General features: G+C 38.0%; 1 protein-coding gene across 1 annotated transcript in view; it reads left to right on the forward strand.

Annotated features, from left to right (window-relative positions):
• Window positions 1–12,797, forward strand: part of HEPHL1 (hephaestin like 1) — an 87,886-nt gene that overhangs the window by 52,347 nt on the left and 22,742 nt on the right. The window contains exons 13-15 of the mRNA XM_028119655.2: window positions 1,442–1,581; window positions 3,784–3,924; window positions 7,517–7,623. Of these exons, the coding sequence (XP_027975456.1) occupies window positions 1,442–1,581; window positions 3,784–3,924; window positions 7,517–7,623 (388 nt within the window). The remainder of the gene's footprint in view (window positions 1–1,441; window positions 1,582–3,783; window positions 3,925–7,516; window positions 7,624–12,797) is intronic.

Consider the following 12,797-nt stretch of genomic DNA (forward strand, 5'->3'; position numbering starts at 1 on the left):
TTAAAAAATAAAAATAAATAAATAATAAAATAAAATGGCCCCCAGACTAGTGCTGCCTAGTGTTCTCAAGTGCAAGAAGACCATGATGTGCCTTACAGAGGAAATACGTGTGTTAGATAAGCTTCATTCAGGCATGAGTTACAGTGCTATTGGCCAGAGTTCAAAGTAAATGAATCAACAATACATATTGAATAAGATGTCTTTGAACAGAAACACACATAAAACAAGGATATTTATTAATCTGTCAGTGAAAATATTGTGACCAGAGGTTTGAAGAAACTGGGGTTTTTTTGGAGGGTTGGGGAGGTGGATTTTCCTCTACCCTTCAAATTCTTCTAGCTGGTGTAAGAATTAAATTGACACGAGAGAATCAAATTTACTTACACAGGGAGAATCCACATAAACATGAGAGATTCCAAAGACAGTCAGGCAAAATGAGATATATATGTCATCCTGAACTAAGGAGAAGGGTGAAGGAGTCTGGGACTTCAAAGAAAAGGAGAGCAATTCATAAGAAGATGGAAAAAGAGTAAATGTTAGGTAAACAAATGTTGGCTGGGCCACTCCAAAACAATGAGACAGAGAGAAGAATTTTAACAGACTTTGCTAAATTCCTCCCTGTCTCCCACCCCTAGTTCATATTATAATGTAGTTACTTATGGTAATAGACTCTTCTTGGAGTGTGTCCTCTACCTAAATACTTTTAGGCAGTTAGAGGGAAGGTCACAATTTTTTCCTGGATCTTTTGGGTCTTGTTGTTTTCAGCTCAAAATAATCCACATGCCAAAATGGCACACCTTGGGGCAATTCATTGTGAACACCTACAAAACCTAACCTTGTATTTCCCCTAGGAACAATGGTTCAATATTCATTATTTCAGTGTTCGAGGTGACTTTCTAGAACATGACTCCTGTGAATAACAAGAATCAACTATGCCTATATTTGTATATGAATATATGCACAATATACAACCCAGAGTCTTTCTTGAGATCTTTAAAGTGGAAAAGTAGAACAAGGTACGGAATGATACACGTGAAATCTGAAGGAATTCAGGGTGGTAGAGAGTGAGTGTGCGCATGTGTGCATGCATGTGCATGTGTGTGAGGTTAGTGAGTCCCAAGAAGAAACGTGCCATCTCATGGGAGTCTCTAACTAAGGTTGGTCCCATTCAGCACCCAGCAGGGCTTTGCAATGATGGTCCGCAAGAAGGAAGACCTGGGCCAGACTGCCTGCCCCCATCAGAATCCCCTGAGGTGCTTTCAAGTGCAGATTCCTGGCCCCACTTCCAGAGAGCCTGGTGCAAAAGTCCAGCTCCACAGGGAGAGCCTGAGGGCAGCCAGGTTTGGGAAACACTGCTCCGGAGTACCCCTGAATCACTCAGAAGCACTCAAGGGTTTTCTACCTCCTGACAACTTTAATTTCTGATGCTTCTGCTTTACAGACACGGAGATATATTTATGAACCACACTGAAAACTGGATTGGCTCTCAGTACAGGAAGGTGGTTTACAGAGAATACACCGATGGTGAATTTGTGGAGATCAAGGCCCGACCTCCACAAGAGAAGCATCTGGAACTCCTGGGTATGGTACAGATCATAGCCATGCACTGCCAGCCCCAAGGGTGGCCTGAGAAGGGACAGCAGGGACAGAGTAGCCTGACAGCATCCATCCAAGTGTGACATCTTTCCGTCCTCCCATTGTCAGGGAGCATGCTCTTTCAAAGAATGGTCAACCAGATAACCAGCTAACACACAAACAGCAATCCATATCATCATGGTTGTCTAACCAACATCTGTTGCCCTCAAGTTCCTTTCCCATCCCTCTGCTGAGCCTGGACATTTTAACTTGGAATAATCTGATACCTCAGAAGAGCAGGCAGAGTATTTGCATAACTCCTTCAAGGTCCTGGATTCTTCATGCACAGAGCCATAAGAACACACCAAAAATGTAATTCAAGCCAAAGAGAAACCCCTTCCATGAGAGAAGTGCTAAGGATGGAAGGGCTGGTTTGAGTTCAGGAGGCCCTGAACTTGGCCTTCTCAGGACCTGCTGGGCCAGTCTGATGCCCTGGGCTGCCTGATGTGGTGATCAGAAAAGCTCTTCTGGCTTTCCCTCCCCACTTCCACCTGGGAGTCACCAAACTTGACCCCATCACGAAGATGAGATCTTTAGGCAGAGGGCTAATCTAGATGAATTTCTGAAATCTGTTCCCCCCCTTTTTTTCCTGTTCTCATTTTTAAATGCACAAGATGACTTATATAAATAGTATGACTTTACAGTGTTTCTTAATGTTAAAAAAGGCACCAGGACAGCCAGCTTGATAAATTATTAAATGCCCCATCCATCCTCCCCGTACCCTCACTGTGTATTAACACTGGCATCCAAGCTTGGTTTGTGACACTAAGAGTCAGCCCCAGTGGGAGCATTCCTTCTTTTGAGCTGTGTATGTCAAATGAGCTCCAGGAAAAAAGCTCACTGGTCCTACCAACAAGAGTGGGTTGCCCCTCAGAAAGCAACTGAGGATCTGCTCAGTAAAATGACACAAAGCCGTGACTCCATCAGAGGCAAGCCCAGTGGTGCTTCTCCCAGGAGACCATGAGGCCCATCCACTCGTTTTCTGCAGCTCAGAGACAGGCCTGTGCCCCTGATGTTCCAAAGGGCACAGGATGGGCAACCCTCTGTTCTTTACTGCTCCTGGTGACCTATCAGGCCCCAAATCAGAAGACATTCACTCCTACCAGCACAGCAAGCCATGTGGAATTAAAGTGGTAATGAATGACAAATAATCATTTTAATATATGTATACACATGCACATATCTGGAACTATATCCAACTTTGCTGTTTAAAAAACATGCATTCTTTTCTAGCTTTATCATTAAAAACAAAATAACATTTTTTCTCAGACATTTCCTGATTCATACTAAATATTTTCTTCCAAAGATAAAAACAGTCCAACAAATTTCAGATTTATTTAGGACTTTAGCGGTCTTCTCAGAAAAGCAACTAAAACCATGGTTTGAATCTGTGAAGAGTGGATGGGTGCCTTCAGAGCCCCTACCATGAGCGTATCTCTCTATGAATGTAGTGGAATGCCGTGAACCCCCAAGATATCCAAGTACTGAGAAATGACAGTGGACATGCATTAGTGAAATCCCTGTATTGATCATAAATTAGTACATAGATGTTTTAATTTTGTTCTTATCTTTCAAATCCCTTTTATACACAATATTTCATTGGATCCTCATTGTGGTTATTATTATATTGATATATCCATTTACCAGATAATGAGCAATTTCAGACTTGTCAAAGGTTACTTACAGAAGTTACATACAGAACTGAAAGTTACCATATCATGTGGATATGGCTTTTCCTGGAGACTATGTCTCAGCAGTAGTAAAAATTTTAGCATTTACTGAGTACTTACTGTGTTTCAATGCACTGCAATAAGCATTTTACATACATTATCTTATTTAATCCTTACTATATCCCTATGAGAAAAGTGGTATTAAGTCCATTTCATAGGGGAGGAAATTGAGTCAGGCAGGTTACTTGACTTGCCCAAAGTCTCTCTAATAAGTGAAGGAAGCAGGATTTGAACCCAGGTTGGTCCAATTGCCAAACACTACATGAGTATTTAATATTACATGTATTGCCTTCTAAAGGAAGTATGCTAATGGGGAAACTAACCTTTGTTTTACTTTGCTAAAAACTACCTACATATATATTACATCAGTGTTGAAAAGAGCAAAGATAATGCACACAGACTTGTGTTTTGCCTTTAGGCCCGATGGTTCATGCTGAGGTGGGTGACTCCATACTGATCATATTTAAGAACAAAGCCAAGCGGCCCTACTCCATCTCAGCCCATGGTATTGAAGACATGGAGAGTGGGAAGCAACTCCAAGCGTCTGTCACAAAGCCAGGTAAGTTACACAGGAGATCTGCTCCATGCTGATAAGGACCCCAGACTGAACTCTCTTATCTTTTCTGATCTTTGAAGGCTCTTGGAAAGTTCATCTTAATGTCAATATGTTGCAGCCATCACCTAGTCACTCCTAATATGAGATCATCATTCATCCAATGACCAAGTGGTTATGGTGTTTCTAGGGCTCCATTAGGGACCTAAAAGTGTAGTAAGACATAATAATAGCTAATACATATTGAATGTTCATCTTTTGCCATGTGCTATGCTTTATATTTAAAAAAAACAAACAAAAAATTCATTTTCCTTACAATAGCCCAACAAGGTAGACACTAACATATATCATTGACTCTGATACCATTGATTAGAATATCCATCTTTATTTTTATCTGTTACTAAAAAAGGACAGAACACATGGCCAATTAAACCTTAGCATGCCACTGATTGAAAGATGCATCTTGATTTCAGTTATGTTAAAATATGAAAAATGCACACCCTATAATTGAGGAAATATGGTATTGTTATGTCCATTTAATAGATGACTAAAGAACAGAGGGGTAAAGAACTTGACCAGGTCATACATTAGTAACAGTGGAACCTCAGTTTGCTGGAGTTAGAACGTATGCTCTTAGCCATACATTTCTCTCGAGTCGCTTAAAGTGAATTTGGAAGAAAAAAAAAGACAAGATGAATCATTTCAGTAGTAATGTGGATTAATCATAATGGAATTCTAACTGGCAAAGAGTTTCAAGAATATATCTGGGAGTGTTTATAAAAGTTTCAGAGAAGGAAAATCCGTAAAGATTGATTGATTCAGAGCAAAGAAAGAAAGGCGTAATTAGGGAAAGCTTTCCAAAAGAGGTGGTACTCCAGTTGGGTTTTAAAATGTGCATTGATGGGAGAGAAGATCTCATAATTTAAAGAGCTTCCTATAACATTTACACAGTTGAAATGTGGTTGTAGTAAATGTCAAGATCCTCTGTGACCTTTAGTTATTAAATTGAGAGCAATCATAGGTATAATTACAGGGGAATTATATTCCATTTTACTTCTTATGTGTATATATATATGTATAATACTAAATACTATAGTAATTGCAATAAAGTTCATATAAACTTTTAAAAATTTAAAGATGCATAGAAGGAAGAAAAGAAAATAATCTAATGCACCACTAGAAAAAGTTAGCAAGGTATTCCTACAAGGATGGGGTTGAGAAAAAGAAATTGTCACTGACCACGATTCCAACCTCTCTTGCCACCTCACACCCCACCCCACCCCCAATTCAGAAACCTGTGTTTTGCTGCTTCAAGAAATCTCTCATGAACATTCTAAATGTCTATCTATAGAGAGATACTTAAACACATTTTGGAATATCCCTACAATGAACTATTACACAGCCATTAAATGATGTTTAAGAAGATTTTAATGACCTGGAAAAAACTTGTGGTATCATGTTAAGAAAAATACAAGTATGGAGCAAAGGTTAAAAAGGAAATAAGCCAAAATGTTAAAAATGGTTGTATCTTCGGGGTAGTATTTTAAGTAATAGTTAGGGTGATGCTCCTTTCTACTTCCTCACATTGTTTGTACTTTCTACATTTTCTGTCTTGAATGTCTCGCTTTTATGAAGAGGGAAATGGTTTTAATTGGGTCAAAAAAGCAATTAAAGTTATTCAGTTTTGGTTATGAAAAGTAACTCAGGAGGGAGGAAGAAAGGTGCCAATCAGGCATGGGGAAGGGTTCTGACAGGGCTATGGATCAGCTGGGGTGAGCCCTCACAGGCTGCTGTGCCCTGATGGTGAGGACTGGCAAGGGACATAGCTCTTCTGCGCTGACTGACCTTCTAGGGATCCTTGATGGGATTATGGGGGTAGAGGGAAGAGTGATTAGAATGTGGCAAAGAGCCTTTTTCTCACTGCAACTTGGAGGGGGAGAATCCCCACAAGGGTCTCTGTCTGACAAGGTTGAAAGTCTTGGGAGAGCCCAGAGAGTGGGGGTAGGAGCAAGAAACTAATTTTGTACACAAAATCCAAACAAGTTGGAGAAGAATGGTTAATTTAAGCATGCATGAGATAAGTAAAGAAGTCCCTCTCAAATTTCTTCTTCTCCTTTTCCTTCTTCTTCTTTTTCATGCCACCAACTCAACATGCATGCACTGAGCATCTTCTTTTATTTAGAGCTGTGCTCCCCACCGGGGTGAATAATGGATCATTCCAACTTTAATAATACCACCCCTTAGCCACTTGCATTGAAGAAGCTAAATATCAGCAGTTTATCTTGCAATTAACAAGGCAGAGGGGCTATAATGAAAGGTAATGGAAACTAGATCTAAGGTTATATTGCTAACCTACTGGTGTATGAGCAAATATGGAGCAGTTACATGCAAGCATTATTTTTATTTTGCCTTGTGGTTTGCATTCAGCTATAGGCTGTATGTCCTGATAAGGTAGGGATGGGACCTAGACAGTTCAAAAGGAGAGAGCAATTTAAATGTGGCTTTTATTTGAGACTTTTACAATGTGATTATCTTGACAATTTATGTGAATTTGTGACTCCTCCGCAAGGCTCTGGGTCAGCCTGAGGGGATGCATAGATGTGGTGCCGGGCATTCATTTGTTATTAGTATACATACAGATGAACATTTATTGACTGCCTTCAATGTGAGGCACTAACCTAGATATTTTATTTTATTTAATCTTCACAGCAATCTGAAAAGTGGGATGACTAACCCACTTTACAAGTAAGGAGACTAAAGGTCAATGAAGTTAAGTAGTTTGTCAAAAGTTAGGGGCGCCTGGGTGGCTCAGTCGTTAAGCGTCTACCTTCGGCTCAGGTCGTGATTCCAGGTCCTGGGATCGAGCCCCACATTGGGCTCCCTGCTCGGCGGGAAGCCTGCTTCTCCCTCTCCCACTCCCACTGCTTGTATTCCCTCTCTCGCTGTGTCTCTCTCTGTCAAATAAATAAATAAAATCTTTAAAAAATAAATAAATAAACTTTAAAAAAAAGTTAGATAAATAGGAAATGATAGGGTTGAGATTTGAAACAGTCTCTCTGATTTTCTCTGGTTCTAACTAGATGTCACTGGTCTGCACATTAGAATCACCTGAGAAGCTTTAAAAAAAATACTGATGCCCTAGTCCTAGACTCTAGATACTTTAATTTCATTGGTTTGAGATGAGACCTCAGCAATAAGAGTTTACAAAGGTCCTTGGTGATTCAATCAGAAATCAAGGCTGAGTCCCACAGTAACTCAAGTGTGCTCAAGCCTAACTCTTGGGAGGGAGATATGAAATTTGAGGAGAAAAAACAGTGAGGAATACAATACGTCTTCATGTCTTGAGTAAACATCAGTTGATAATAGAAAGGTCAAATTAGAAAGAAAACCGTAGTCTGGAATGAAAAATCTGCCATTTTGCAAATTCAGAAAATCAAGATATAAGTTTAATTGGAACATTTCTAATAGATGAGTAATTCTCCCCAGCAATAAACATTAACCAAAATATATAAAGATCTGTTTGTTATTTCTTCAGGTAAAACATCTGAACCAAAGGTAACACTAGTAAATTCTTTCTATTTCTTCTCATTTGTTTCAGGAGAAATAAACACCTACAGGTGGAATGTCCCTAAAAGGTCTGGTCCAGGACCAAATGATCCCAATTGTATTCCGTGGGTTTACTATTCAACAGTAAACTTTGTGAAGGTAAGACTGAGAGAGCAACCAAAATGCTTAATGTAATATGGCTTTAAATCAATTAATCAATTTATCACAACTCTGGTGAGTATATGTGAAGGGTGGAATGGTTGAGAGCAGGGATTTCAAACTATGGCCGTGCATATTTGTTCACATTGTCTCTGGTTGAGTTGAGTGGTATTAAGAAAACAAACTTCAACTGAGTAAATTTTAAAGATCTCATTGGCTTTATTCAACAATTCATGACTTGGGCAGCTTCCCATCTAGCAGATAGAAAGGATCTCTTAAGAACTATACAAAATGAAAGACTTGTATAGGCAGAAGGGGGCAAAACAAGGAAGTTACTAGCAAAGAGTGGATTGTGTATGGCAAGGTCACCTTCCTTTAAGGGACAGCCAGGGGTCTGTCAGGCAGATTACCTCACTAGTACTAGTGATTGACTAGCTTAAGATTCTGTTCCTGGGAGAGATTGAAACTGTAATTAACTTAGGAAGTAACTCTTGGTTTGGTGAGGTGGGCTTAGCACAAGTAACTCCATTTTGGACCTGTTGTCTTTTTTTTTTTTTTTTTAAACAATTCCCCACTTTTGATCAAATCCTCATCTTGCCGGAGAGATGTGATCAAAATTTCGGGCATTAACACCTCTCCCAGCTACTGCTCTGAAGCTCTCACAACTTTTGTTGATTCCCTGTGTGGTATTCATAGGTCATGATGCTTATTGTTGAATCTCTGTGGTATTCATAGGTCACAACTTCAGGTTCACATTTCTTAAGTTGGTCATTCTCTTCATTCTTTTTCCAATGTACCAGTCTTAGCAAGATCATTTGCTCATTTAGCAGCTATGAACATGCACTGCAGGCTTTTGAAGGAATACAGCGAACCAGGGAGACTACTGTGATGATTATAAGCAGACTAATCCCCACTTTCTGTTGTGCACTTTGGAGCCATGATCCCCAAGGCAAAACGATCAAAATCAAATAAGTCAAAGAAAGACCAGGTTGAAGGAGTCACTTTCTAAAGCCAAGTGGCTTATTCAGTGGTTTTGTGTATCTGAGTTTCAACTTCCCCAGAAATGTTATCGGGGTGCAAGTGGTGTTGGCCACAGCACCAACACCTCCTTGTTCAGCTAAAAGATAATAAAAGGCTCTCCTATGATCCAGAACAACTTTGGCCTTGCAAATATGGGGGGTACTGCTAGTGAGATCTTCTTGTGATTGGGGCAGATCTGATTCAGATAATCATATGCTATGATTTGCATAAGCATTTGTGTTTAACTGAAAAAAGTATGGTTATAATTGGAGAAAGGTAAAGATAAGACATGGATATTCTGATGTTAAAAGTTGGACTTTGTGAGCCTATGGACTCTGAGAAACAATCTGAGGGTTTTAGAGGGGAGGGGGCAGAGGGGTGGGTTAGACTGGTAATGGGTATTAAGGAGGGCACATACTTCATGGAGCACTGGGTGTTATACAAAAACAATGAATCGTGGATCACTACATCAAAAACTAATGATGTATTGTATGGTGATTAACATAACATAAAAAAAAAAAGTTGGACTTTGTAAGTGACTCCTAAGTTGTGATGTGGGGGATCAATTAAGGATAGAAGAAAAATTAGTGAGAGGGAGGACCACAGGGTCTTTAGCATCATGGACAGGAGTTTTTGATGTCAAATCCAGCAGTCTGAAAGTTTACCCCCCCCTTAGCAAGGGCCTGGAAGACATGGATGATGGTGTTATCTTTCCAGACCAATGCCAGAGTAAAGGAAAGAAAGAGAAGAAAGAAGAGTTTGATGTTTAGTTAAAGTATGAAGCTTTGATGTGGTATCTTAGGTGGAAGCAGTCTAGCTCAATGTAGGCTATTTCTTTTCCTAGTCAATTTGATTTGGAAATCTCCAAAGTTTGTACAGGACCAGATGACAGGTAGAGCCTTCTTCATCTCTGAGATGTACTCAAAATTTAGTTTTACAAAAGTGTCAGTGGTCAGAACACTTGAAAAGGCCCTTCCCATGAGTCTCATTCTTATAAAAATATCAGAGTAAAATAATAACTCTCTGTGAATAATAAAAAACTTTAACATTGCCCATGGTTAAAGATCTAATGAGAGTTCATTATGGAATTCACAAGGAAATTTGGTTATTTCTGTAACATACAACATTTTAAAATAATAACGAATTATGACTGATAATGTGATATTAGGATATATCAAATTTCTAGGAATTTTATACAATTTCTAGAACATTTATAATATGTATCTATACAAATATAATATAAGGAAGGCTTAATATTACTTCTTATTTCACAACATTTCCCGTGTGATTTAACATATCAAATACACTTAGTTTAACATCTCTCTTTTAATAAGGAGAGAGAACAAATCTTTTTCTTTTTTTAAAGATTTATTTATTTATTTGAGAGAGAGAGAGAGCGTGCAGGGGGAGGGGCAGAGGGAGAATCCCAAGCAGACTCCTCATTGAGTGTGGAGCCCGATGCAGGGAGATCACAACTCAAGCCGAAACCAAGAGTTGGACGCTCAACCGACTGAGCCACCCAGGTGCCCCGAGAACAAATCTTTTGAAATGTTCCAGGGACCCTCTTAAAATATCCCAAAGTTGGCTCAAGGCCAAAAAGACTTCATTTAGAAATTGATTTTGGGGAACTTTCTCAAAAATATCAAAAGGCTTAAAAACACTTGGCCAAATAGGATCATAGGTCGCTGTGAAATAATAAGTAGTTATCCATTTAACCATAGTGACAAGACTTCACAAGGCAAATACAGAATGCTAAATAGTTCTAAAAAAATCTTAGCTCTTTTAGTAGAGAAGACTCAGTTCTCTTAAGTAATCAAAGACTTGATAAAGACAACATGAAATACAGAAAATTATTTTGGTAAGACAGACTCTTTGTTTTCTAGGCAGATTACTTAAAAGGTAAAACACACACACACACACACACACACAACTGTTACTATCTTTTATCAAGAGCAAACCAATAATCCAAGAAAACTTGTCGTTTTAACAGAGAGTAAACCAAATTCTAACTTCATACCAGTGTACTTTTTAAAAAAGTATAATTAACATACTATTAGTTATAGGGGTACAACATATTGACTCAACAATTCTATATATCACTCAATGCTCACCACAATAAGTGTTAGTCACTATCTGTCATCCTACAACATTATTATAATATTATTGACAATATTTCCTATGCTGTATTTTTCATCTCCTAGATTTATTTATTGTATAACTGGAAATTTGCACCTATCCCCCCACCCACTGCCTCTCTGGCAACTACCAATTTGTTCTCTGTATTTAAGGGTCTTGGTTTTGTTTGTTTGTTTATTTATTCTTTGTTTCTTTCTCTGTATAATCCATATAATCATAAGTTTATTTCTAGTCTCTCTTTCTCTGTTCATTTGTTTTGTTTTTTAGATTTTTTTTTTTTTACTTTTCAGAAGTGAAATCATATGGTATTTTAATTTCTCTGTCTTACATATTTCTCTTAGCATACTACCCTCTAGGTCCATCCATATTGCCACAAATGGCAAGGTCTCACAAATTTTTTTATAGGCTTAGATAGATAGATAGATGATAGACAGATAGCTATCACTTCTTTATCCATTCACCTATAAATGGACATTTGGGTTGCTTTCATATCTTGACTATCATGAATATGATGCAATAAACACAGGGGTGTATATATCTTTTTGATACCTAGTAGTGGAATTGCTGGATCATATGGCATTTCTATTTTTAATTTTGAGGAACCTCCTTACTGTTTTCCACAGTGGCTGCACCAATTTACATTCCCACCAGCAGTGCAGGAGGGTTCCTCTTTCTCCACATCCTCACCAACATTTGTTATTTCCTATCTTTTTGATTCCAGCCCTTCTGACAGTTGTAAGGAGATATCTCACTGTGGTTTTGATTTGCCTTTCCCTGATGACTAGTGATTTTGAGCATCTTTTCATGTGTCTGTAGTCCATCTGTATATCTTCTATGGAAAAATGTCTACTCAAATCTTCTGTGCATTTTTAAATTTGATTACTTGCTTTACAGTGTTGAGTTGTATAAGTTCCACATATAGTTTTAATATTAACCCCTTATTAAAAAATCATTTGCAAATATAGTCTCCCATTCAATAGGTTGCCTTTTCATTTTGTTACTGGTTTCATTCATTGTGCAAAAGCTTTTTATTTTGGTATAATTCCAACTGTTTATTTTTTGCTTTTGTTCCCCTTGCCTGAGGAGATATACCTAGAAAAATGTTACTATGGTTGATGTCAGAGATATTACTGCCTATGCTCTCTTCGAGGATTTTTATCGGTTCAGGTCTCACATTTAGATCTTTAATCCATTTCAGTTAATTGTTGTGTATGGTGTAAGAATGTGTCCCAGTCTCATTCTTTTGCATGTAGCTGTTCAGTTTCCCCAGCACCATTTATTGAAGAGACTATCTTTTCCCCATTGTATATTCTTGCCTCCTTTGTCATAGATTAATTGACCATATAATCATAGGTTTATTTCTAGTCTCTCTATTCTGTTCTATTGATCTATGTGTCTGTTTCTGTGCCAGTATCATACTATTTTGATTACTACAACTTTGTAGTATATCATGATATCTCGGATTGTGATATCTACAGTTTTGTTCTTTCTCAACATTGCTTTGATAATTTGTAGTCCTTTGTGGTTACATACAGATTTTAGTGTTATCTGTACTAGTTCTGTAAAAAAATGCTGTTGGCATTTTGATAGAGATTGCATTGAATCTGTAGGTTGCTTTGGGTAGTACAGACATTTTAACAATATTTGTTCTTCTAATCCATGAGCATGGACTATCTTTCCACTTGTTTGTGTTGTCCTTGGTTTCTTTCATCAGTGTTTTATAGTTTTCAGAGTACAGGTTTTACATGTCTTTGGTTAAGTTTATTCCTAAATATTTTGCTCTTTTTGGTGCAATTATAAATGGAATTATTTCCTTATTTTCCTTAAGTTCTCTTTCTACTACTATTATTAGTGTATAGAAATGCAACAGTTTTCTGTATATTAATTTTGTTCTCTGCAACTTTGCTGAATTCATTTATCAGTTCTAATAGTTCTTTGGTGGCATCTTCAGGGTTTCCTATATGTAGCATCATGTCATCTGCAAATAGTGACAATTTTACTTCTTCCTTACCAATTTG

Source organism: Eumetopias jubatus, unplaced genomic scaffold (genome assembly GCF_037043125.1).
Source record: "Eumetopias jubatus isolate StellerSeaLion01/CBP00866 unplaced genomic scaffold, mEumJub1_p1.0 scaffold_13, whole genome shotgun sequence".
In the NCBI taxonomy this organism is placed as follows: Eukaryota; Metazoa; Chordata; class Mammalia; order Carnivora; family Otariidae; genus Eumetopias; species Eumetopias jubatus.